Genomic DNA, 26,787 nt, shown 5'->3' with positions numbered 1-26,787 from the left:
CCTCTAGCATGCCTGTTTCTCTCTGTGGGGATTGACATGAGTCTGGGTGACTATCTGAGGTCAGACAAGCAATTTTTAACCAAAAAAAGCTAGGTAAGATGAATCTTAGTTATTGAAACAGTGGTTATTGCCTGGGTAATCTCAGAAAAGTTAAATTTTTTTTCAGTTTTGCTTATTTTTCTTCCTCTTCTTTTTCTATTTCTGATACAGGTCCTGATGTCTTTACATGAAATGTTTCCAGCAGTGCATGCAGCAGAAATGGCTGTCCAGAGAAACCCACGTTCCTGGGATGCCTGGCAGACTTTGGGACGTGCCCAGCTTGGATTAGGAGAGATAGCACTGGTAGGATAACAGAATTAATTGTGCGTGAGAAGGAAAGTACAGAAATGCCAAGGTTGCTGTGTATCCTTATGGTAACTTGAACACAGACAAGGAGAAAGGTCATTATTATTTGTCTCCAGTGTTCCCTCTGCTTTTTTGTGTTTCACAAATGCTTCCTGTGTGGTTTTGTTGCTGGACTTGTGGAAGACCAGTCTAGCTCAAAGACTTTTGTGTCATCTACTTTATTTATGTGGTGGCTTTATGCAATAGAAGAATTATGCTGACATAACTGCACATACTACATTCTGTGTGTTGTACTGCTACAGTGCAGCTCACCATAATTTAAAGATTAGGGTAATGTGAAGTTCAAGGATGAGCTGATTATTTGTGCTCAGTTTTTACACCTGCCTGCTGATAAAATTCTAGTGTCTTGTTTTTCTTGAGTCCTGCTTACGCAGCAAATAATGTGTCTTCATTCCTGCCTTCGTCTGGCTCCCTGACCTCAAATGTTGGCTGCAGGTGCTTCTTCATTTAGTAAGAGAGCAAAAAGCTCTGCAGTAGCTGAAGTGCATTTTTTTTTTCTGGGGTATAATAATTTTCTGCTAGTTTCTGTGAAAACACAACAGGTGAACTTTCAAATTCAGACACATTCCCAGAGGAATTAGAAAACAATTAGAAAAGCATTGCATTATGACCTCTTAGATGAAAAAGATTACTGGTTGTATTTTGAATAGAAGTAGCTGTGTGCTGTTTTGATATGAATAATTTTGTTGGTAATTTAGAGTGGTTTTTACAAAGTTACAATGTCTGAAAATTTTCAAGAATTAAAAAATGATGGGATTTTTTTGATGTAGGTTAACCATTCATACAAAACAAATTTTTAAAATGTAGTAAGAAGCAGTGTTAAAAACCCCAAACCAACCAAAACAAATGCAAACTATGTGAATCACATAGAGTCACAGAACTGTTTGGCTTGGAGGGAGCCTTGAAGATCGTCTAATTCCAACCTCATCCAGCCTGGCCTTGAATATTCCCCATCTCTGGGGAATATCCACAGCTTTGCTGGGCAACCTGTTCCAGATTCTCAGCACTTTCGCAGTACAGAATATCTTCCTAAATTTCCCCCATTTCAGTTTGTTCCTATAACTGCTTGTCACTACATTCCTTGATAAAGAGTCCCTCTCCAGCTCCCCTGTATTCCCCCTTCAGATACCAGCAGCTTGCTGTGAGGTCTCCACACAACCTAACCTTCTCCTGAACAACTTGTTCAGCCCATCCTCAGTGGGGAGGTGCTCCAGTCCTGTTAGACAAAACCTAAGAAAAAACCTGTGTGCTGCAGATGTGCAGTGTGCACCCTTTGTTGGTGCAGTACCAGAATATGAAATATCTCAAATAAATCCATGCATATCTGCATTTCAGCAGTTGTGACATTCCATGGTTTTTGTGGTGTAGAAGGTTAGGGTTGATGGTCTGGTCTGTCTAGATCTTTTCCTTTTAAGTGTATGAAACTGTCACTGTAAATTATGCCTGAGGATTTTAAATGCGCTAGTCTCAGGAAAATTAGAGTTTTATTTCTTTCAAGGACTGATGCTGTTTATTCTGTAAAAAATGGTACAGTTGCTGTAATATCAGTTATAAATAGTAATATACCTGTACTAGATATATCCAGCAGTTTGATTCATCAGATCCTGTAAGCTTTTTCTTTTCATGACAAGTCATGAAGCAACAGTGGGACTGGGTATCTGGAGTGCTGGGGACCTAGTGTTCATATTATTTTAATTTTGTCTTATTTTAGAGTAGCACTTCAGAGTTCTCTTAGAGTGCACTGTTGAGCTTAATCAGAAAGGGATCTAATTTATCTATCTGAGACTATTCAGTGATGCAAAGCAAAGCATTTTAAGTGGAAACAATCAGAGATTTGCATCAAAGCACTTCATTCATCTGAAACACTACTCTGGGTGCTCCTGTAATTGTTTAATTGACCTTACTGTGATCGAGAGGGAGGGAGAGGGGGCTATCACAGGTAGTTTGCCCTCTTAGTTTCTGATTGTCTCTGAGCAGGGAGCCTGTTGGTGTCCCCAGTGCTGTGGTACTGTGTGTTCATACTTCATTGCCTTCTGTCTGTAGGTTGAATTGCCTTCTGATAAATATGTTTTCACATACAGAGAAGTTGGGGAGTTCTTCTAAAATGCAAATGATGTTCGCTATTTGTTTTTGAACCAAGCGATTTTTAAGGAATCTTAAGAGGCTAAGACTAATGGAGTTTTAAAATAAGAAGTGAATTCATAGTTACTGAACTTCTGGAGTCCTCTAGACCAAGTGGTTTAAGTCATAATTATGCTTTTTCCATTAGTCTTTCATTGCCATGATTTTCTGGTTTTCCCTGTGTCATATTTTTTACAAAGAAAAGTTAATAAAGCATAAATATCAAGACTTTTTTAGAATTTTGGTTTTTTTAGATTTGGAAATTACTATCCTTCTAAAGAATTGCTTCTTCTGCTTCCTTGTTTCGTTTCTTCCCCACCAACATCTGTCTTCATTACCCACATCCTGCCAAATGTTCTGTTGTGAATACTTTTATTGCTTCACAATGAATGATGCATTTTTTTTTCTTAGGAAAAAAATAATTGACTCTATTTTAATTTGAAGTTTCCCAGGTCTAAAATGCTGCTTCCGAACAAATCTGTATATTATGTGTAATAATAATAAAAAAAAATAAATATTTGCTTGGATATAGTTTTTGTCAAACTTGTGACAGAAAGAATGGGATAAATTAGTCCCTTTTTATTTAGCTTTTATGAAAGTTGTTTACTCCTTTTTCCCCCCTGAATTTACTAAATAGGGTAATTCAACAGTATTACTTAAATGTGAGCAAGGAAAACTTTATTTCTGTAATGGCAGAAATTCCTTAAATTCTACAAATCAATGTGCAGAGCACACCTGAGTAAACCTGCAATGTGAATGTAGTAACTGTAGAAATATAGCTAGGCTTGCAGTGTTTCTCTCATTTCATTGCAAATACTTGGTTTTACAAAGTAAATATTTACAAATATTTTATAAATATTGGTTTTACAAATTGAATTTCCTGTACTGCTGATAACATCTTAACTAGTTAACAATTTTGCACTAATAGCTTCATTACAACAGTTCCTCCTGTGAGACAGGGTGAGCCCTGTGCTTTGATTAATCAAGAGGAAAAAAAAAAAAGAAAACCAAACAAAAGCAATATTAAAAAGAAAACCAAACCTAATCACAAGAAAATCAAGGACTGAATGAAAGCCCTGAGTCTCCCACCATGGAGAAATTAATCAGTCCTGTGACATGGTCATGGGCAGCCAGCTCAGGTGGCCCTGCTTGAGCAGGGCTTGGCCCAGGTGACCTCAGAAGGTCCTGGCCACCGTCAGCCATCCTGAGGTTCTGTGACTTCAGCTTTAGCCCATTCTGGGTCTCTGGCAAACCTGGGGACTGAGGATCACAACGTTGAGAGGGAAGATCTGTAAATATGCACTAGTTGTGCATGGGTTTTGTTTGATGTTTTGAAGGATGTGGTTTCCTGTATTCCTCCTAAGTAGTTAGTGCTTTAGCAGTCTTTTAAGTGTGACACAACATTTTGTCAGAAGAATCATGCCTTGACAATATGAATCCTCAGATCAGCCCTTTCCTTTCATCTCTCTTGAAAGAAATAGTTTTTGGTCTTTTAGATAATGATGGGAGTTTTATACTCCCAAAGAGACAAATGTCGGTCTTTTATTGGAATGTGGCTAATTAACATAACTAATCTGAATTTGAGATAATTTTTCAACATTTTACAAATGTTAGCATTTAGAAACATAGACTATTTTGGTAATAAAAAGGAAATTGGTGGTTGGCCTTCCACTGAAAAGTAAAAGTCTTTAGCAAGTTAATAAGTTAAGAGAGAAAGTACCATGCTTTTTCATTTAAAGTAGGGTTCTGTTAAATTCTTTTCAACAGCTTTAAATAGTCCTACTGAGTTATTGAAGTAATAGTCAGTAATATAAGCTTCCCCAGGAAGGTCTTTTGTTAATCCTGCTCTCTCCATCTACTACAGAGTAACCCCTTTTCTTTTTTAACCACTGTTGGAAATTGTAAATATATTTTGTGATAGTGATTGTTAAAACACAAAAAGATCTTCTAGTCAAAGGTGATTTTCTGTTTTCCATCAGGAAAGCTGAAGGGCAAACAAGTCTCCAAAAGTTTAAATGCCCTTTTCAGCTCCACTTCTGCCAGGGGTACGCAGTTTCTGTAAGTGATTGTGGCTGATTTAGCTGGTGCCTACCTTTGTTTTGGACTTTCAAGTAATGCCTTTCCCAACACTGAGACCTTGTAATTGAACATTTTAGCTAAATCAGATGCACAGGGTAAGACAAACAGGGATGTTGAACAAAGTTCATTTCACCATTGTTTTAAAATGCCTGTAATAAATTTGGCAGTATAATTTGGTAATAAAGAGGTAAATGTGTTCCTGGATTTTCCTGATTTGTCAGGTGAAAATACTGGTTACACTTAAGCTTTATTTTCTTAGGCTACGTCAGTTTCTAGGATGGGTTTGATTTTTGTGGTTGTTGTTTCCTTGGCCCTCCTGGATCATATCCTTGTGTCTGGTAGAGCACAGTGTAAGAGGTCTGTGTGGTGGAGGCAGCCTGCGGCAGTGACTTCACCAGAGCATCAGCAGCCTTGCAGGGGTGTGCACCGAGGGCAGAAGGGTGGTAAGTGTGAGGAAATGACTTGGTGCAAAGTGACACCTGTGAAATCTATCACCAGAGCAAAAGAAAGTACAGGAGGGGGATAAGGAGGATGCAAACTTCTTCAAAAAGAGAAGAAGGAAAGTGTGGAAGTGAGGATATCTCACACACATCTACCAGATGGAAACAAAGATTCTTATGCATTTGGAATTTTACCAAATCCCAGTAAGCATAAGTCAAAAATAGTCTTTCACATCTGGAAAATTGCTATATTTCAAGTACTTTCTCCAGAACATGAGAGTTCCAGATACTTTGAATAAAATGGTTTTGGAAATGTAAGAAGTGCAAAATATTGTGTTCACCTCATATTTTAAGACACCAGAATTACTTTTGATGAAATTTTCAGGGAGAATTTCTTTATTGAAAAGCAGAAATAATCTGAACAGAAAGTTATACAGAAAAGTTGAATATGACAGTTTAAAGTAAAAAAAAAAATTAAAAAAATCTGCCATTCAGATTATACCATAGAAACTATTAAATTAATTAAACTAGAGTGAAAATACCTGAAAGAATGGGACTTTTTTTCTTGTTTGAAGGAGAGAAATGTCATGAGGAGTCTTTAACTATACTAAAATGTCTTATTTCCCTATTTTCTACATTACTGTGATAAATGCTTCTGTAAAAATTAGTTGTTTATGTTCATGGTGAGTAGTACAAAAGTAAGACTCAAATTCCAGTAATATATTGTCATAGAATCACAGAAAGCTTTTGTTTGGAAGGGACCTGTAAGTCCAACTCCCTGCAATCAGCCAAGATACCTTCAGGTAGATCAGGTTGCTCAGATCCCTGTCCAGCCTGGCCTTAAATGTTTCCAGGGATGAGGCATTAACCATCTCTCTGGGCAACCTCTTCCTAAATACCATCCCAATCCATATCATCAGTAAATCACTGTAAACAGTATCTTCCTTACATCTAGCCTGAATCTTCCCTTTTTCAGTTTAAAGTCATCATCCCCTGTTCTATCACTGCATGTCCTTGTAAAAATCCTTCTCCAGGTCTTTTGTGGGTCCTTACAGGTACTGGGAGGCTGCTGCAAGGTGTCACTGAACCCTTCTTTCCCCAGGCCCAGCAGCCCAAATGCTCCCAAAGTGTCCTCACAGGAGTTGTGCTCCAGCCCCCTGATTCTCTTTGTTGCCTCCTCTGTGCTGGCTCCAGCCGGTCCCTGTGGTTCCTGTGCTGGGAGCCCAGGGCTGGATGCAGTGCTCCAGGTGGGTCTCAGCAGAGCAGAGCAGAGGGGCAGAATCCCCTCCCTGCCCTGCTGCCCACGGGGCTCTGGGTGCAGCCCAGGACACGTTTGGCTCTCTGTGCTGGGAGAGAGAGCCAAGCATGGCTGGGCCATGTACAGCTTTTCATTCATCAGCACCCCCAAGGACTATGCTGAGTGCTGTAAAAACACACAAACAAAAAAAAAATCCATATTAAAGATCATTTAACACAGAAAAAGATTACTTACTTTACTGATAGACATCCTTTGAAACAGGTCAGAAAGTGTCTGCCTAGTGTAACATAAAGTTCAGCCACATGCTTTGGTGGCCGAGGCAACCTCTTAAAATTCTGGCTTTTCTGGGGGTTTATATATAGTGACAGTTAGTAAGTCCATATGTTTTAAAAAAGTGCAATCTGATCAGAATTGCCCTTCACACTTGAAGGGTGTGCAAAGCAGCAGAAGAGACTCTGCTCAAGGGACAAATGGAAGATTTTTTGCTAGAGAATACTATTTAGTGAGACAAAATGTAAGATACTTCAAAAGTACAGATTTTTCAAATACAGTAATTCCACAAGGAAGAATGTACTGCAGAAGGTTTTACATTGCACTTCCTTACAGAAGCAAAAGCAGATACATGACTGTACTGATAAAAAATCCTATAGTCCTTATATGCAGGGTCTCTAAAATCACAGCTTCTCTTTAAAATGAGGCTAGAAATATTGATTTTATGTAGTGTCAGTGTGTTTTCCTACAATGCAACAGGAAATTTGAGAAGGAGATTTAAATCTCCATTAGGGGAAGAATTAAAAATACCACTGTTATTTTCTTTTTTCATAATAGAAATTACTTGCTTTGGGCACTATTCCAGTGGCAACATAAAATTTCAAATGGATGACAAGTGTGTATTTTTCAGTTTTACATCGCTGCTTTAAAATAATCCCTCTGATCTTTTGCATCACTTAAAACTTACTTTAATATTTTGTTATTTCTTTGTAAAAATATTAAGCACAAAAACTCTTTTCTAATAGATTTACTAAGATGATCTTTTTATGCCGTATTGTATGAATCATCAAAGCAGCTTTGACGCTTACCAAATGTTATTTATTGTGCATGAACATAACTATATAGACAGGTTTTAATTAGGGGACGTCTTTCATGGAAAGTTTAAAAGCAGATGGTCTTTGTTTATATTTTGTTTTCAACAGAAATACAAAAATAAGCATTTAGTGTTTACTTGTTTTTCATGTGTCCCTTGAAAATTAAAAGCTAGCAAAGTTGAATAAAATGACACTGTTTTACAAGAACTAAACTTCAGTTCTTCTTCTCTTTAAAGTTCAGCATGCTCCTGCACATCAGAGCTGGCTGTGGACCAACAATCAAGCTTTTTTTTTCTCTCTGGAATTGAAAGTCTGCCTCTTACAACAGCAGTAATACTGATAGTATCTTAAATCTGATTTTGTATCTCTTTCTTCTGAGTTCCCATCGTATGGAGTCCATATATTCATCTGTGCCATCAGAAGCATGAGCCATTAGTTTCTGTCAGTGCAGAAGAAAAGTTGTGATTTTCCAAATTATTTGGCATGCTTTAAGTGTTTATAAACTACAACAGAATAAGTAAACTGTGATTTACCATATGTCTTTAAGGTTTTAATATTCAAGTTGCCAGAACTCTTCCCAAATACCATCCCAATCCATATCATCACAGTTTTCCCATCTTACAGGGAGGCTTTTGTACATGTCAGAAAAGAGTTTTGTCAGTAAGGTGACCCATTTTCATAACTGACTGTACAGTCATAAATGTGAAATTCACTCATGCTTTTGTGTACATGTACCTAAGTTTGAGGAGGTAGGTTCAGCCTTGACCACTGTCAAGATAACTAAAAGACAATACAGTTGTAATTCTTGGTATAGCTTTTTTCTAGTATTGTAACAACATCTTATTTTTGATGGTCACATTTCTTTGTTTTTAAATTCACAGCCTCTCTGTTGAGGATTTGGATTTGTGAATATTTTCTCAGCTGAATTGAAAGAAAGGAGAAGCCTCACTAAGTGCACTTACTTCTACTAGTATTATGTTGTTTATAAGATTATAATTTATAGATTATAGAAGTTCTTTCTTAGAGCAGTTCTCGAAGTTTGGAGTTCATTTGGCTCCTTCTGTGCATTTATTTATGTGTTTTTATAACCATATGCCTATTACAGAAACTCTTTGCCATGTGGCTAGTATTAGTGTATTGTTAAGTCTGTATGTGAAATAACTGCATTCTAATTTAAAGGCAGCAATACCAGTGATGCTTCAAATTCCAGTCATCCCTTTTCTGTATTTCTTTAAACCATTTCTGTCTGCTTTTGCCTTATGTACATCTGACGATGAGAGAAAAGTGGAATAGGAAACCATCCAAAAAATTGTTTTTCCTTTTACCTTTTTAATAACAGCATTGTTTTTCATATATGAACTCTCTATTTGTGCCCTTGTTGCCAGGTTCCTAGTTTATTAATGCATTTTTGTCATTTCAGACACAATTGTTTGGGGGTCAGTCTGCTATTGAACCAAGATAAGGGAGGATTCCTCCAAAACAGACAGGAGTAAAATGGCTTTTGGCTTTGCTCAAATGATATATGTAATTTTTTTTGTTGTTGTCAATTTTTATGAAAAAGGAAGGCTTTAAAATGTCGCATCTTTGTTTCTTCCTTTTTCTGCTTATAGGCAATCCGAAGCTTCCAGGTATCCTTACACATCTTTCCAATGAACCCTGAAGTATGGAAAGAAGACCTTTCCTGGGCAAGAAAACTACAGGAGCAGCAGAATGCCACAAAGACTGAGTCAGTGCAAGCCCTGGCAAAAGAGCTTGTACAAGAGTCAATCCCAGACTATGACTTTGAAAGTGATGAAATTGTGGCAGTCTGTGCTGCCATTGCAGAGAAGGAGAAAGCTCTTTCAGCAGCTAAAACGATGGTGATTGTGTCTGCTTCAGGCACGGTAGAGACTGTTACTGAGCAGGACAATTGTCCTGCAACTCCTGATGAAACCCTTTTCATCAGGGCCCGGTAGGGCAGCCTCATGAGTTGTCATACCCATAACAACAGTGTCATAATTTTAAGAACGGCTGTTATTTATTGTATTTTGCTTGCTTTGTTTTTGTTCTTTTTTTATTAAATGGTAGGATAGCCTACAAAATTTAAAGAACTGAAGCTATTTTTCTTTCCTTAATTAAAAAAGCAATGACCTGAGTTGTTGTTCCATCTGTACTTGTGAAAAAGAAACCCAAGAGTTGATTCTAAAAATTCTAAATTCTTATGAACAAATGTAATGTTGAAATGTTAACTGCCTTTTAACAGCTGCTTCATCTTTGTGTATTTCATAATTTTACAAGTTAATGTGTACATTTTCCCAGTAATTAGGAAAGTTTTATTTAAACTGTAAAAGTGCTGTGGTTTATCCCTAGCTGGCAACTCAGCCCCACTCAGCTGACTGCCTCCTGGTGGAATGGGGGTGGAGAATTGGAAGGGTAGAAGTGAAAGAACTTGTGGGGTTAGATGGAGACAGCCTAATAGGGAAAGCAAAAGCTGCACGTGCAAGCAAAGCAAAACAAGGGATTCACCCACCAGTTCCCATGGGCAGGCAGGCATTCAGGTATCCCCAGGAAAGCAAGGCTACATCACGTGTGACTCGGGAAGACCCTCGGAATGCCCTCCCTTCCCCTACCTCCTTCTTTCCCCAGCTCTGTGTGTTGTGCTGTGAGATTGAATATCCCTATTGTCAGCTGGGGTCAGCTGTTCTGGCTTGTCTCCTGCCAGCTTCTTGTGCACCCCCAGTCTTCTCACTGGTGGGGTGGGACACGGAATAGCAAAAGGTCTTGACCCTGTGCAAGCACTGCTCAGCAGTAATAAAAACAACTGTGTGTTATCACCAATATTTGCTGGCATAAATCAAACCTAGCCCCCTACTTGCAACTCTGAAGAAAATTAACTCTATCCCAGCCAAAATCAGCACAAAAAGAAAAAGGGATGTTTAAAAATTATTTTAATCACTATTAATTAACATTATTTTCTTCCAGTAAAAGTGTGAACTCTTTTCTGTTATTGACAGTCTTTGTTTTCATTAAGATTATTTATTCTATGAGAAAGTTTCCTATGAAGCAAGGATGGATTATTAGTTTGTAGAAACCTTTATGTTGCTTTCCTCGGTGTGTGGGTTAAACACTTCTGATTAGATGAAAGGAAATGCTTTACCAACCAAAGCCCTGAATGCTTAGTTACAACTAAACGTTTCACCAGAAGAAAGAAAAGAAGAAAGTCACTGTTTGTGACTGAAACTGGCCTTTTCTTATCTTGTGTGCTGTGCTACAGACATCACCAAAAGTAGAATGGTGGGAGTAGGAAATATGACTGAATTGTATTGTATTTGGGGCTTTTCTTTCCTAGTGAGGCTAATCTGATAAAAGGAGTCAATTTGGTTTTCCTAATTCTTATGACCTGCCATTGAAAGTATGCTCTTAGGGGAAAGAATGAGTTTTGCAGGACAGTGCTGCTGGAGTCTTCCTTTTTATCCCTTTTGGATTTTGGATGCAGTGGTGGGTAATGAGGCATACCCTAGGAAATTTTTTTAATGTTGATTTTTTTTCAGGGGAAGGTGGCAATTGGCTCCTCACACAGGAAATTCAAAGAAGTGAAATCAGGCTGTTTCTTTGATGTGCTCCGTGCTGAGACTGTTCTCATTTCATTGTCTTGGAGATGTCGTAGAGATGATCACATCCTAACAGTATTGGAAAAAATGGTCAGCTGAGGAATTCCTGAAGAATTCAGTTTGGGAACATGTAATTTTTTACTTGATTTTGATAAAATTTTGTATGATAATAGATACTTTTGTAGGCAAGTGAAACTTCTGAAATCAGTCATCTGCACTTTTCAAGTCCATTTTCTAATTTCAAAATAACACATTTTAAAAGAAAATTATGTTACTTGGGAAGTATAGTGTTTTTGCAGTGGAAAATGCATTGCAGAAAAATCAAATCATACTTTCTGTTTATCTGGTATCAGAGTATCTTTATTTAAGAGGATACGTACAGTTTTTTTAAAAAGACTTAATTGCCCTGTTGTACTAAGTTTTCATTAAGTTTTGCAAGAGTCCCCCAAAATGTTTTTTGTATTTGTGAATTTTTAGATCTGTGCTTGCATGAGCACACATTCACACAAAATCACACCTTTTACTATCTTCTGAGTATTGAAAATAATTAGAACTACAGTGGCATAAATATATTAGGAATGTAAAACATCATCATGCTACATTTTTATTTCTTCATTAGCTTCAGAATTATTTTAAATGCTTACTGGATAGGCACTTGATCAAGATATGGTTTGATAGTTTAAATTATTGGAGTTGAAGGATTTCTTAATCTTTCTTCTATCAACTTAATACAATCTAGTAAGAGTTAGCATGAGAGGGATTTGGACAGATTTCTTCAAAGAAAAGATCTTCTCTGGCTGGAAAAGGAGATGTGTGAGATGCTCTAGGGTACGTTTTGATTTTGAAGGAGCTTGGCTGTATCCACCTCATCTTTTCTTTCTGTGCGCTTTGTACTTGCGTCAGCGTTCTGTCTTTACTCATACAGGAAAGACTGCTGCCCTTCTCTCAGAGGCCTGTGTTATCACAGAATCTGTTTCCACTGAAATGATTCACAAAGTTCCTATTGACTTCAGCACTGCAGGGCCAGACTGCTGGAGGGGTGTACATCTGCACCGTCAGGCTGCGCCGGGCTCAAGGGGTGGTGGTTTCCATCTCATATACTAAATGTATTTTCCTTCTGATTAGCTTGGTTATGAATTCTAGGTATTGTCAGAACTGTAGTGTTTTGTAGAGCAGTTAAGTTCATGGGGCACTCTTTTCAAACTGGGGAAAAGTTCAAATATTGATGATTTCAGCACTGGTTTTGTACAGCATGCCATGTTTTGCATGTATGCAATTTTCTGGATCGGTTTGCGGTGTGAATAAAATCCTGGCTTCTGCTGCTTAGTGATGCCTGTTTGTTCTTTGGGTTATAACAAAAATTGGTGTTATTTCCCATTCTTGAATGTTCCTCATTTAATAATTGGCTTTTGTCTCTGGTGAACATGTTAATTTGTTTTAGTAAAAAAGAAAAGAAGACATCTTGGGGAAAAATATTTAACAAAAAGTGATGCTCAGGGCTTTTAAACCCTTCAGGGATATCCACATGAGATGGAGCAAAAGGAGATGTTATCCAAAACAGGATATTAGTGAAATACAGTCCTTCTTTGACATTATATTATATTAAAAAAAATTATTGTCTGTCATCATTAGTGGCAGTGACTGCAGCAGCTTTCATGTGTTTGCCTTCCATATGAATCACATACTAAAATGCTCAATTGTTGCTTTCAAGAAGAAAGCTCAAGAACAACACTGGGTTAGATGGATTCATTTTGTTTGGTTTTAAAAACTACAGTAAAACATTCAGATATAATTTTCCCTTTGAGTCCCTTTCTATACACTGGAAAGAAATACACAGCCTCACAGGGCCACTCATTTTCCTTGTGTTAGATAAGGATCAGAATGAGTTGAATCAGCCTCCCAAGGTGCCTAATTATTTCCCTTGACTACAGAGGAAGCTCAAGGTGACTGACTGGCATAACCTAAAATGCTGAAACCAGGCATGTGACTTCCACTCTCTTAGACAGAGATAAATACCTTTAAAAAACTTAAATGTACTGAGAGAGAAAGAAATCCTTTCTGACAGTACTAGAGGGTAAAAAAGGAATAAGGATCAAGTAACACAACAGTGACTCCTACTTGACAATACCGTAACATAGTGGGTTTTAAAAGTAGTCATGGAGAGGGATAAAAACCAAATCGAGCAGTTTACTCTGGGTTTAGAGATCAAGATCAGAGAGCACTGGAAACTTGCTTGCACACACAAGGTAAGTTCCCTCTCAATCCTAAAACCAAGGGAAAGGAGGCAAAATACTAGCATTGAGATGCTATCTTTAATTTTTTGAGTTCACAGAATAGCTATAAAACTATGACTGTAGTTAGGACTGGGGCACAGGAAAGCAGAAGCATGGGGGCTTGGTTTGTTTGCAGACTGCAGGAGCTATGTGTTTACTGTCAGTCACTGTCGTGTTAACATGGTGTTCCCAGATGTGCTGGAGTCCCTGGGCTGTCCTATCTCCAGAAGGGCTGGTTCTGGAGCAGGAGGGGCTGATGGGCATGGGTGACTGCTTTCAGGGCTGATTGCCTAAGAGCCGCAAGGCTAGGAGCTGTAGGGGTTGTAAAGGATAAATAATCAAAAGGAATGATTAGATGTGGGGATTGAGCTGCCTTTGGTTTCATAAAGCAGGAGATTCACTGAGTTTCTAGGTCTGTAAAGCTGGCAGGCCTAGAGGAGGGCCTGGAGTGCAAAGGCCTGGTGGTATTTGGTAGCTCTAATATTAAATCTGCCTTAAGTGGACCAGGTTTGCTGTTGTGTCTGGCAGCAAAAATAAAACCTCAAAAGCTTTCTGACTTAGGATGTTGGCTGTGCCATTTGAAGACAGCAGATTACACTGATCCTGTTAGTGCATTGGCACTGGGCCTGTAGCGCCAGTTCGGGTCAGGCAGCCCGGGTGTTCCCGACAGCAGGAATGTGTGAGCCTGATTTAAAACAGCCCAAGCCCTTTGACAGTACATCCTACACCCTTAACTGTTCATAAGGATAACTTACCATGGATCAGAGATTCAAACTAATCACAGATCTTCACAGAAACCACTGTCTGGTACAGATACTGGCTCTCATCTTGCCTGTGGTGGGTGGATCCTACAAGCCCTGCTACAGGACAGGGGCTTAAATTGAGCTTGGGCTGGGGTTTGGGGTGTGGTTGCAGGGCTGGAGGTCTAGCAGCGTCCCTGTGAAGGGTTCAGCAAAGCGGAGATCTGGGATGTGTGGGCAGGACACTGCTGGAAGTGAGGGAGGGGCACTGCCAGTCACAGGACTAGCAGGGTGGACAGAGTTTGAGAGATACAAGTTTGCTATGACAAGTTGTTGAATCAGCACATTTTCTGTGAACACAGAGGACTGGGGAATGTGGATGGAGTTCTGATCCACAGAAATGCTGTTCTGAGGGGATATGGACCTCTGGGGTTTGGGAACATAAGGGAAATATTGATGTGTGAGAAAGGAAACACTTTTGTATATATGGAAACTACTCCTAATACCTAGCAAGAAAATAACCTTTTAACCTCCATGTGGCAAATTAGACTCTTCAACCTTGTAGCCTTATTTTAGACTTCTTAAGCTCAGGGAGGCTGAGGAATGTATCCAGTAACGTGTCTGTGGTCAGCACTGGAGGAAGGTGCTAAACCTGAGTGGGACCGTGGGGCAGGTGAATGAGATGTCACTACTGTCACCCTATAAAAAGGCACACTTGCCCAATTCTCCTGCACAACTGCTCCTGAACACTCATCTGTGTTGGCAACTAGGCAACAGAGGTGCTCTGATTTTGCTTTTGTGCACTGCCACAGGGCTGTGGCAGGCAATTCCAGTGCTGCTCAGAAGACTTAGTGGGGCTGTTTGGGAATCATGGAACTAATTTCTGAGGGAGTTCATGTTGACAATGAGTCTTGTCCACTACTGATACACTGTGAACCCTGGGGGCAGGCGGACCTCAGGCCTCTCCCATTTGCTAAGGGAAGCTACTTAAGATGGTCTATTCTTGCTTAAAATTCTTTCACACCACATGTAGTTCTCATCAGTAATGATGACAAGGAGTAATAAAGGCATATTAATGAAATAATTTTAAAAATAGCGAGGCCTTGCTTATTTAAATACTTACACACTGTAGATATTCAACTCTGTCACTGCATAAAGTACCAATAATATTGGTGTGCTGCCGTGGGCCAGCTGCAAGGGTGTAGCAGAATATTGGTAAATGTGGTGTTACCTGCCAGTGGCAGTCCCACCTTCCTGCTCTGCCAGGTGCTATTTCCTGCTTTAGGAAATATGGTGAGTCTGTGCTATTTGTTGGTCACTAGTAAGCAACAGACCACAGTGAGGTGGTTTGATTGCAAGGAATTCAGGCAGATCTTTTATCTGTAGATCCGTATCAAATCTGTAGCTGCAGTAGGAGCTTGGGCAATATTGTTCTCCAATTTAACTGGTGTAAAGTGGCTGCTGCTGCTGCTGCAAATATTTGTGTAGAAATTTAACTTCAGTTTCTATATGTATGAAGCCCAACAAGCTCAACTCCTCCCCTGTCAATGGAAAATGTCTTTGTTCAAAAAAAGATTTTTTGTGGCTCTAAGTCAGTGCTCTCGGGGATAGTTTTGAAGACAGCTGCTTCTTGCTGATGGTGATCATGCTGTGGTGTTTTGGAAACTTGCAGGACAAAGTATGTTTTGGCAGTAGCTGAGTGCAAAGCATTCCAAGATGGGAGGCTTGTTAAGGCAAGGAGTTGGCACTGAATGGTACTCATGTAGACATCTGAGATCAAGCAGAACATTTCCATTTAATTGTGATCCCCAAAGTTGCTTTGGTTGGTACAACTACTTCAACATATCAACATAAGGCTCAAGATTTTCATTACAATGTAGCATTCACATCTAAAACACTTTAAGCAACATAACATGCTTTGTATTTGACAAAACATCCCCCAAATATCTGTACAGAATTATTTTGATACACAGTATTTCTGGAACAAGATCTAACCCTTACAACATAAAACACAAAACTCCTTTTTGTCAGTGGTTAACAACTAGTTTTGGTGATGTGTTTGTCATCAAAACTCTAGCAATAAATGCTTTTCAAGGTGTTTAAGACTGCGATATAAGTCTATATAATCTATATTTTAAATGAAGATTCTGCTTCCATGGTTTCATACACTTATTTGATGGAGTATCAGATTACACAGTCATAAAATTCTATTTACTATTTAAAGTAAAATGATAAATGTTATGAAAAAATACCTTTATTACATCAGTGATGCTTTAACTAAAGTGAATATTAAGACTATTAACCAGGAGTTGAAAGTTTCAGGCCCTGATATTGAAAGCACTTCTATATGTCCTTAACTTTACATGTAAGGAGTATCCCTGGCAGCAGAGGGACCACTCTGATGGGCAAGGTTAAGTGTGTGCCTAAGGTGTGCAGACTGTGGGCCAAAGTACTCAGACAGGCGTGTGTGTGTTACACAGAAAAACATTCTCAGAGCATAAATAAAATCGGATTTTTTTTTTTAGTATATACATATACTGAAAACTAATATTCTTAACTGGAAGGATGTGTTTTCTTTTTCTCTCTTAGAAAGGCATATATTCCCATTTCACTCAGAAAGTGCTTATGTATTCTCAGCTCAAGAATTATCTCATCAGCTGTGAATCTAGCATGAACAACAAATCTAAGCTAAGAATGCCTTATCAGCAGGAAATACTGAGGGAAGAGAAGGCTGGCAATCATTTCTATATACCTTGTATTCATAACAAACCTTCTCATAGAGAAGAATACACTTTTAAATATTTTCAATCCTGATATATATACAATGATAAAAATTCACATTTTCATGCTTTAGTGAGACACTTTAAAATCCTACTGCAGGCAGCTCTCAAAGTAGCTGTGTCCAGTAACTAGCAGCTGCCTCAGATTCAGCTCTAGTACCAGAAGCTCAAACTCTTGATAGCTGAGCAGCCACGGGAAAGGAGCAATAACAATTCTACCAGACTTGGAAAGGGAAAGAAAAAAAGAAAAAAAAGCAAGTGATGGGGTCTTTCTATTTCCACAGGCACAGTAGCTCCCCTGTGTCCTACAAGACAAGGCAGTTCATGTTTCCAGTCCCATCAGACCTGCTTTGTACCATTTCCGATGCAGGGCCCAAGTGCAATGTCTGTTCCACACAGTCCTCAGTAGTCTAAAGGAAGCGTACCCATCACACAGCAAGACAAAAATAGCCCTTTGAGGCACAGCTGAACCCCTCCTCCCACGAATAGGCAGAACACCTATCTATTGCACCAGTTTTTCCAATGTACCAGGAAGTATCCCCAGGGTTGATGCCTGTCACGGCTATCTATATGCACTTTTCTGACAAATTCAATGTCTCTGTGGGGAAGGTGACCTGCAGAGGGCCACTCTTGGGCGCAGAGCTGGCCCCGCCACCAGAGCTGGCTTCGCTCACCAGGCAGACGCTCTCGGAGTCGTGTCCCTGTGAGGAGTCCGAGGTGTCGGAGCTGCGCAGCGTCCGTACGGACGTGGTGTCGGACTGCGCCGAGCTGGCGCTGGGGCCCGGCAGCAGCGCGCGGCCCCCGGCGCCGCTCTCGCTCAGCTCCGGGGGGTACAGCAGCGTCTGCGAGGTGCTGCTGATCTCCCTCAGCTCGCGGGAGATGAACGAGGGCGACTGGCTGGACACGGCCGACGAGGTCCTGCGCCCGTCCACGCAGTTGAAGTTGCCCCCCGAGTGCTGCCTCCGAGCCCCCCCGATGCGGCAGAAGAGGCATTTGATCTTCTCGATGGCTTTGCTGAGCACAGTCTTGCGGAGGAGGATGTAGATCCACGGGTCCAAAATGGGGTTCACCGAGGCAATGCGGATAGCCTGCAGGTCAGGGTTTTGCCTGACATCTTCCACCGATTGCGGCCGGTACAGCTGGTTCACGAAGACACGGACCTACCCAAGGAGAAGGGGGGAAAGGAAGACAAAATTATATAATTGCATCAGGATAGAAAAGCTTACACTTCAAAGCAGAGATCTAGATTTGCAGGTGTAACCTACAACAGAAGAGCAGGCTGGCAAAGTTAGGCACCTCAGATTGGCAACCATGAATTCATCTATGGAAATAGCAAAATAAAACCAGATGAAAATTGTAACATGGTCATTACATGTAGAAAAAGACTGGCTTTTTTTCTCTCCTTCACCTCATATTTAATCCTTGAACCTCCAAATTTTGGCTGGCATCTTTAAAATATCCCAGGAACAAAGACATAGACCTGTATCCTGCTTCCTTGGTATACCTCAAATCTCATGCAACCTGCAAAGAGGTAAGTGACTGGGGAGACCTGACCAGTTCCTCTAACAATAATAATTTAGAAATGAACTGAAACACACATGATAATCCAAGTACACCAGACTCTGTAGGCAAGTCCTGAGTTGTCGATTCCCAAGTTTAGAAATGTATTTTCCTGGCACCTGTCCTTACTGGAACTGTTTATATAACCACAAGTGTTTGCTTGCTGCAGCATGGTTTAGAAAAATAGAAATGTAAAAAAGGAAAAGGAGGAAAAAAACCCCAAAATGACAACTCACCCAGCTAGGAGATTTTTAACTGGCCAAGATAATGAGATTATTTCAGCACTGGACTAGAGTACACTTTTCTCCTGTACAGCCAGCATTTTGGTTTTACTTACAAAAATACTGATGAAATGGTCAAGAGTTTAAGAGTTTAAGTTGAAGTTGATGTGTGAAGTGACTATTTAATTAGCAATTCTAGTTTATCATGCACAAATTTTAAAACTGAAGGGCCTTGTTTTCTACATAGAAATGTATTCTTCAGCTTACTCTGTTAGTTTTTCTTCAGCTGTCTCTCTCCTTGTTAAGAAGCCACTTTTAAAAATGCTGCTGTAAGGTACAGTCCACAATGGCATCACAGGAATTTGTTGTGTTGACTAGTCTCAAATAGCTGTTCTCCATTTTAGCAAGACCTAAGCAGTGTCCAGTTAGAGAAAGGCTTAGGAAAGCCACTGAAAAGTTAATAATGGAAGATTCTCTTTTCTTCAGGCTCCTTCAGGTTAGTCAAAATAGATCCCTTAATTATATATTTATCTGATACAGTAAAAATCTAGTAGCAAAATTATGAGGTTTTTAGAATCTTACCCTTGGCTCCTGAAATGAATCAAGGCCTGCCTAGTGATGAGGTTACAGTCATGGAGGCAAGCAGGAATTTAAATAAATGAGCCAAATTAGCTCAGCTCTCACAAGTCCTCCATGTGAAGCCATCCAAGTCTGATGGAAAATTTCTCAATTCTTGAGAAATTTTCTTGCAGGAGGGCAATGTGGTGGCATTCAGCCTTGTCAGTATTCAGAGATGGGATAGTCTCCAAAGCTATCCATGGTATGCTTAGAATAACACAGAGTCCCTCTGTGGAAGCCCTGCACCTACAGTCTCTCTCAAACAGACTGTCAAACTGATGATTGAGTATATTTCCTTTCTCAGTACTTTTCCCTAGGTTTATGGGTAACCTAGTGAACTCAAGATATGGGAAAATATTGAATTTATAAAGCAATATAGTGATGCCAGTTTTATCGACAGTTACTTTTATAATGATTTATCACGCTGCAGATGTCTTTCTGACTACTAATTTCTTTTTCTTATTGATCTGTTAGGCCAAACATGCCCTTCAGGTGCTTCAAAGGGTATTCCTATGCATGATTAACCTATTTTTATGGCTTTTGAAAAAAAATTTGTTAAAAAACTCTCCTCCTTCTTTTTATATTTGACTTTGTTTTAAACTATTTCAGACAATATAAATTATATTCAGAAAAAAATTTTACTTTTCATTATTAATTTTAATTATAATTTTATTTATAAGATCTTCATTTTATTATGTTATTTAAGACTTTGACTGTTTGTTCTGTAAGCAGCTTTCCCTATTTATGCTGTGAATAAAGGATTATTAAATAAATTACTGACAAATAAGTTGTTGCTCCCAGGCAACACCGCTAGATGGCGCGGCTGCCCCGCGGCGGGTGTGGGTCTGTGCATTACATTTGTGTACATGTATAAAATGTGAATATATGTATGAGGGGCGTGTGTACACATGTTTAATATGTATGTGTTTATGTGTGTAAAGTGTAGGCACGTATAATGTGTATGTGTATATGTGCAATATGTATGTGTGTATGTGTATAAAGTGTAGATATGTATAATGTACGTGTCCATAGGTACAATATGTGTGTATATATATATAATGTGCAGAGATGTATAATGTATACGTGAGTATATGCCTAATGTGTATAGCAAATCCACTCACACCACACAAAAACCAGAAGGCACACTTTGAAGACAGCTGAAGAAATACAAAGTTCAATTCAACCTGGAGACCTAGCTTACATTTTTTTTTCTTAAACTCAGAGCTATAGTTACACATCAGTGATTTAATAGTCGGATTGTTCTTTTGATAAGCAGCACGTGAAATTGAGGTGCCTATTCCACCTCTTTCTGCTACCTGGCAGACTTTATGGAAAGACGAAAATGTCTCCCAATGTTCACTCTCTGGCTGAAAAGGATTATTGCTAATGCTTTTTTATGCTATTTCTGCTAGTTGTATTTCCTTTTGACAGCTAAGCAGCATGTGGAGGTTAACGATTCACAGAGTGGACCTAGTCAGTGAAAACTCTGATTGTACAAAACTGTTTCTACTTCCCAGAAGAGTTCCATAGAAAATGGATTCCCCAGAATGTCATATGCATTTATCAGTTAAGACCTATTGTTGCCTTACATTAGTCACAATAGAGTAGAAATTTATCTGTGTAGGAATGTCTCATCCTTCTTTACTTACTGGTGAAACAACATTTAGTAAAGGATCACTTAAAATTACAGCAAGAGATGTACCCTCTTTTGGCTACAAGTCCTCTGCTGCAGGAGGCAGCACAATAAAAGATATTGCCTGTCATTTTCTAAGCAAGTGCCAAGTAAGTGGAATGCGATGCTAAATAAATTATCTAATCTGATGCTTGGATTTGTGCAATTTGAAATCCTAATTAAAAAAGGAAGCAAACTAGAACAATTCAGATCTCTAAAAAATAGGGTTTGTATATTAAGTTTGCAGCTGTAGAATTCAGACAATATATCTTAAGAGTAATAGCAGTTTATTTGCAATTAAGAACTACACAGCTCGAAGGTATCTCAAGTTTATGCTCCAGACAGGCACTTGTAGGATCAGAGTCCTTGTGCTGTTTGTGCTTTTCCTTTTCACTAACTACAGATGCAAGTCATGATTCCTAATCCTATGAAGCATTATAAAGTGACTTTTATAGTTACAGTCACACTTGTAATTGTTTCCACAGCTTCCACCTGCCCTCAAAAGCTCCCCACATGCTGATATGATAAATTAAAAAAACATATAATAGTAAGCAGGAACAAGTTTTGCAGCTCCACAAGCCAATAACCTTTGCCCTTCAAGATCTTACTGTCTGCTTGGTGACTACTCTGCTGCCAAAAAAATCACGCCTGACACCTTGCAGTTGGTCACGGACAGTCCCTGATACTCAAAAGTTGAAACCAGCCAAGCCAAGCCAATTAGATCAATTAAACATCAAGTTAGAAAATCCTAATCATTTAATGCAATCAACAAGATGTACACCCTGAAATATTATGTTTTATTCTTCATATCACCATAACTCAACAACAATGTTCAGTGGTCAGAATGAGAAGAAGATCACACACTTAAAAATTTTAGGAGTATTTGACAGACTGCTGGAATGAATTCCAGACTTTGAGTAGTGTGTGCCTATTTACTCTTGAAACAGCCTGGTGTTTTCAGAAAGGCCAGATAAAACTTTCTGCTCTCTTCTCGACAAAATCCCTCATAATATAGCTTATTCCCTACATTTTACACTATGAAATTCTAACTTCTAAAAAGCTCAAAATATTTTAAGAGATGACATAAGCCGTGTGGAGTCAAGACACGAGTCAGCACATAAGTTACGTGCTTTTATTACTTGATTTTTAAACTATTGTCAGATTCATGTCTTTCACATCCCCTTCTGCACACTGAGAACACACCAGTTTATATAAAGTTTCCCTCACAAATCTATTTTTCATTCATCTTTTTTTCCTTGATATATTTATTCAGCCTTCTCTCAAGCTCATTCAGCATTTTGCATAGCCCCCTATAATTTTGTTACAGCACTTGTTACTTTAAACTTTTGCAGTTTTTATGAATAATCACTAAAACTCTAAATTACCCTATGTGGAAATCATATGCTGAAGCATCTCATTATTAAAATCTGCTGTTATCTCTGACTCAGTTATTTCAGGGCTGTTTAATACTTCAGGTCTTGAAATTTTTTTCTATCAAACCATAACAAGTGACTCCTGTTGGATTGACCCTATCTCCTATCTTACTATCTTAGAGAGTGTTTGTTCTAAAATGTTAAAAGTTTATGTGTCTCTTTCAGAAGTTGCTTTTCTTTGACTTACTTGATGGTTTATTGAGCTGAAATCATCAGTGCAAAGTCAGCTCATCAAAAGAAAAACTTAAGTCACAAAGCACCCTCTGAGCCTGCTTTGTGTATCTGAATCATGCTGGCATCACTTTTATGGTTCTTGATGACTGCCAGGCTGACCTGAGGACTCCTTAAAACTCCTCCGAGTCATGAAAATGTAAGTCCATTAGTACGTATTAGTCTATTAGTCTATATTAGTAATCTACCTACCTCGCCTAGTGGCTCTTTCTAGGGATTTATACTATAAAGGTGTCACTTTTCTGAGTTTCCCCATTCTTAACCTCAGTGTCCGTGCATCCAGAGGGCTTAACACAGCAGCATACCTGGCAGTTCACCATGGCAAAAAGCAGCACAAGTGGCTGTGGCTTATTCCCACAGAGGGAGACAAAAGACTTAAAAAAGCTACTTAACAATGAGGAAATTTAACCACACTGGACACTGTGATGATGTGTATATATGTGGTTATTTGGGTTTGTTTTTTTTTTAGAAAAAGCTTCCTTTTATTTTTAGTCATTCATCTAAATGAAATGAGTTTCTTTACGTCATTTTAGATAGAGAAAATACATACTGCTTTACCAGGTAAAAGCTAACTTATGCGAACATTCCCAAGGTAACACTGCCTTTGTATGAAGTGAAATCAAGGTCTGGGAGAGCTATACAACTTTATCACCTGCACCTTCACATACTTCTGCTATACGCAAGTTTTTCACTAGCTACTGTTTAAATAATAAACCTTTTGCCCTACCCAGGTTCATTAATTTTAACTCTCAACAATCCAGTTCACTCTCTGGTAAACCCTCCCTCTTGATTCCTGCCCCCCCCTCCTTTTTTTTTCTAAAGTATTACTTAAAAGACTGCCTAGGTGCAAATGAATATAAACAATTTCATTTCGCATTTCACATTCAGACTTCTCAGCACTTCTCTTGCTGCGTTGCTACAGGATAAGGCTTAGCTTGTTTTCTGAAGCTGCTTAAGTCCATCACATCATGACAATGTATTTAATTCAGAGAACTCAATCTCTGTATTTACCAAGCACCTCTTTTAAAAACGCAATATTGTTCTCTTGTGAAGTAGCTGCTTTGACGCTAGATTAATCAAATTAAGTACTGTTTCTCTGCAGTACTGTCGAGGTTTTGGCCACCTGATACATCCTGGTGCCGCGAGTCAGCTCAGCCCCGCCGTTCTGGAGCTGGGCTGCAGGGCAGCCTGGCACAGTTCCTCTGCCTCAGGCATGTGCTCCTCCCGGGGACACCCTGTGTGCAGCTCAGGCAGCACCTCTCAACCTCCTCTGGATGTCAGGCAAGGAACACACGGCACCACGCTCGGTCACACCTAGCCACACACAAGTGACAACACCGAAGGAGAGGAGATGGCCTCTGGCAACGGCCGGGACCCTGGTGCTGCAGCACAGCACACTGCACTGGCTCCTGCTTGTCAGCAATGGGGCAGCTCCGACCAACCCTGGTCATTACAGCTCCTCTGAGCAGGGGGACAGACTCGCTGACACCTGCTCACATGCCCTTCTCCAAACTTCCTCACAGTGATATTCACTGTTTTGCATCTCCAGCTGGCCAGCTCTATTTGACATAAACGGCACCCCCTCTCTATGACAGAGGAATCACCCTACTGACAAGAAACCTCCTTTAAAAAGTCCTTCTAAAAACACCTTCTGTCTGACAGCCACTGCTTTAGTCCCTACACTGTGTTTTGTAAGATGGCAAATAAGGCAAGCCAACTATTTGTTTAATGTCTCTGAGCCAGAGTAGGACAGGATTTTTTAGAAGCTTTATGATGGCTATTGGCAAGTAAGAACTCTGCCTTTAGCTGGTGGATTTGAGTTTTTTGTCTTTCCTGAAGATAAGGTGGAAGAATAGAAAAAAGTGGATCCTGTGTGTTTAATTTAATAACACTAATTGTATCAGCCTTTTCAGAAAATGAGCACACAGTTAGTTGTAATGTCGTCTGACATTTCAGCGTGATCTCAAGGCTTATGGGGGCCAGACTCCTCCAACACTCATTTCAGTGAGCAACACACCGACAGGTGGTTCCACCGAGTTCACTCCTCCCACTGTGCGGGGAACTCCTGAAAGGATGCCTGTGGGATCTACCCCAGAGATGGGGCAGGAATCCCCGAGGAGTGGAAGTTTAGCTTAGGTTTTGGTTGTGAAAAGCTCTGTATGTTGCTAGTGCCAAGTGAACACAACTCTGTCCTCCTTCTGCGCATCAGGGACTCTTGCATCCTAGAGTAACAGCATGCACATTTTAAAAACACACTGAACAGCCAGGCCAGCCCCAAGCCTCACTTATCACAAATTAATTTTGCAGGTGAACTTTAAAGTGTCATTAGCACTCAGGATTTTACTATGTGGATTCCAGTTAAACAGTGAAACGATTATTGAGATTTTTGGCACTCTCTTTTAATCAAGTAAAAGGTAAAGGACTCCAGGTCTTGGGATAAGCAGGTTTCTTTTTGTGTAAATGTAAATCTACTCAACTTTCTCATACCACGCATGTATGCCAGCAGCCATTGAGTTATTGTAACAATTTGTGACACCAACTGCAGGTGCCACAAATAAGCACCTAATCCAACAGGAATCTGTTTGACAAACACAGACTAGGAGAAGAAAATATTCTGAAGTAAGGGTGATGGAACAGAAGAAGGGTTGCATGATGTTACTCACCACCAGAGGAATGGAGCAGATGACCACGACCAGGGAAGTGGCAATGAGCAGAATAACCATCTGGATTTCTGCTCCAGCCATCCGACGGAAGCTCCGGCGCCTGCGAAAGTCAGATAAACGGCTGGAGGTGGTGTCTGTCCCCAAGGACGTGCGTCGCATGAACTGGCGGTGCATGCGAATGAGGGCCACGCACACCAGGATGTTGCAGATCACAGTCACCAGGATCAGGAAGGAGCTGAAGCCCGCGTACATGTAGGAATATGCTGCATGGGTGGACACGTTTGTTCGCCAGTCTATGAAACACCAAGTGCAAGGGTACTGCAAAGTAGATCTGCCGAGCCCCATGCTGGGTAGGGCGCAGAACAGCACGTTGGAAGCGTAGATGGCAAAGAGTGTGAGCCCTGCCAGCTTCTTGTCTACGTAATGGTTGTAGAAATAGGCATGGTTGATGGCCAGGTACCTCTCTATAGACATGGCACAGATAATGCTGAGGCCAGAGAGACCAAAGAAGAGGAGGATGAAGGAGCTGTACTCACACAGTGCCTCTCCTCCTGGCCATCGGTTCTGCAGGTAAGTGGCAATTGTGACCGGACTCACCAGGCAGGTCCCCAAGAGATCTGTGACCGCCAGTCCGCAGACCAGCGTGTAGAAAGTGGTCTCCTTCTGCTCCTTCCTGGACTTGCAGAGCACCACGATGGCTATGAGGTTGCCCACCACGCCGAAGATGAACATGACAGTGGGGATAGTGGGGGGCTTCCCGCCTTCGGCCCCGCTGGCGGTCCCGTTGGCGGAGCCGTTCGTAGGTGACATGGTGGTGGTGGGGTCGAATGACATGATGCCCACGCTGCAGCTGGCGAGCGGAGAGACGGCAAGATCGGGTCCGAAAAGGAGAAGCCGAGAAAGGCACGGGAGAGGGTTGTATAGTGGGAAAGCAAAAATTCAAATGCGCGAGAAGCTATTAAAGAAAAAAAAAGAAAAAAAAAAAAAAAAAAAAAAAAAAAAAAAAAAAAAAAAAAAGTGGTTTGTTTCAGGTAAAGAAAGAAAGAAAAAAAAAAGGTCCTAAAATGAGTCCTAACCGGGGTGCCGTCCGTCAACCACCGACCGCAGCCGAGGGAGCCGGGGCTGCCTCTTCCTGCCGCAGCGCTCCGCGCCCAGCCCGGAGGGGGATCGGGGCGGCCCGAGCCGAGCCGAGCGGAGCCGTCTCACCGCCTCTCGCTCGCACCGACGCCGGGGAGGGCTCAGCGCGGCGCTGGGGCGGCGGCTCCAGGTGCCCTCGGGGCGGCGAGAGAAGGTGCCGGAGCTCGGTGAGCGCGGCTCATCCCCCGGTGCGCCGGCGGTGCGCTGTGCTGCGCTGCGCGGAGCGGTGCGGGCCGTGCGGGGCGCGGGCACCGTCTCAGCCCCCGCGGCGCTCCCGCCGAGTTTCGCCGCGGAGGGCGGGGGCGGCCCGGGCCGCTCCGCCGCCGCTCCCCGCCCTCTCGCCCCATTGGCCGCGCCGGGCAGGGCAGGGCAGGGCAGGTTGCGCGGGGCGGGCGGGGGCCGGGCCGGGCCGGGCCGGGGGCGGCGGGGGCACCTGTGCGAGCGGGCGGCCCGTGTGCCCCGCGGTGCCGGCGCGGGCTGC

At 40.9% G+C, this 26,787-nt stretch overlaps 2 protein-coding genes across 4 annotated transcripts in view; one reads left to right on the top strand and one right to left on the bottom strand.

Annotated features, from left to right (window-relative positions):
• Positions 1-12,304, top strand: part of TTC33 (tetratricopeptide repeat domain 33) — a 44,401-nt gene extending 32,097 nt beyond the window's left edge. For both annotated transcript variants that reach the window (XM_063180933.1, XM_063180934.1), the window contains exons 4-5: positions 211-342; positions 8,999-12,304. In XM_063180933.1, the coding sequence (XP_063037003.1) occupies positions 211-342; positions 8,999-9,343 (477 nt within the window). In that variant the 3' untranslated portion in view covers positions 9,344-12,304. The remainder of the gene's footprint in view (positions 1-210; positions 343-8,998) is intronic.
• A 3,462-nt stretch (positions 12,305-15,766) lies between these two features.
• On the bottom strand, positions 15,767-26,332 carry PTGER4 (prostaglandin E receptor 4). Of its 2 annotated transcripts, XM_063180931.1 has the most exons (3): positions 26,246-26,331; positions 25,170-26,124; positions 15,767-17,931 (listed from the first exon to the last, which is right to left on the bottom strand). In XM_063180931.1, the coding sequence occupies exons 2-3, from the start codon at positions 26,001-26,003 to the stop codon at positions 17,338-17,340; spliced, it is 1,428 nt and encodes a 475-aa protein (XP_063037001.1). In that variant the 5' UTR covers positions 26,004-26,124; positions 26,246-26,331; the 3' UTR covers positions 15,767-17,337. The 2 variants fall into 2 exon arrangements, with proteins under 2 accessions (XP_063037001.1, XP_063037000.1); XM_063180930.1 differs by having other exon boundaries at positions 25,170-26,332.
• Between the last annotated feature and the right edge of the window lie 455 nt (positions 26,333-26,787).

The sequence above is a fragment of the Melospiza melodia genome, chromosome Z (assembly GCF_035770615.1).
Source record: "Melospiza melodia melodia isolate bMelMel2 chromosome Z, bMelMel2.pri, whole genome shotgun sequence".
Taxonomy (NCBI): domain Eukaryota; kingdom Metazoa; phylum Chordata; class Aves; order Passeriformes; family Passerellidae; genus Melospiza; species Melospiza melodia.
The sequence above is the reverse complement of the archived record's forward strand: the minus strand, read 5'-3'. Positions and strand labels throughout refer to the sequence as shown.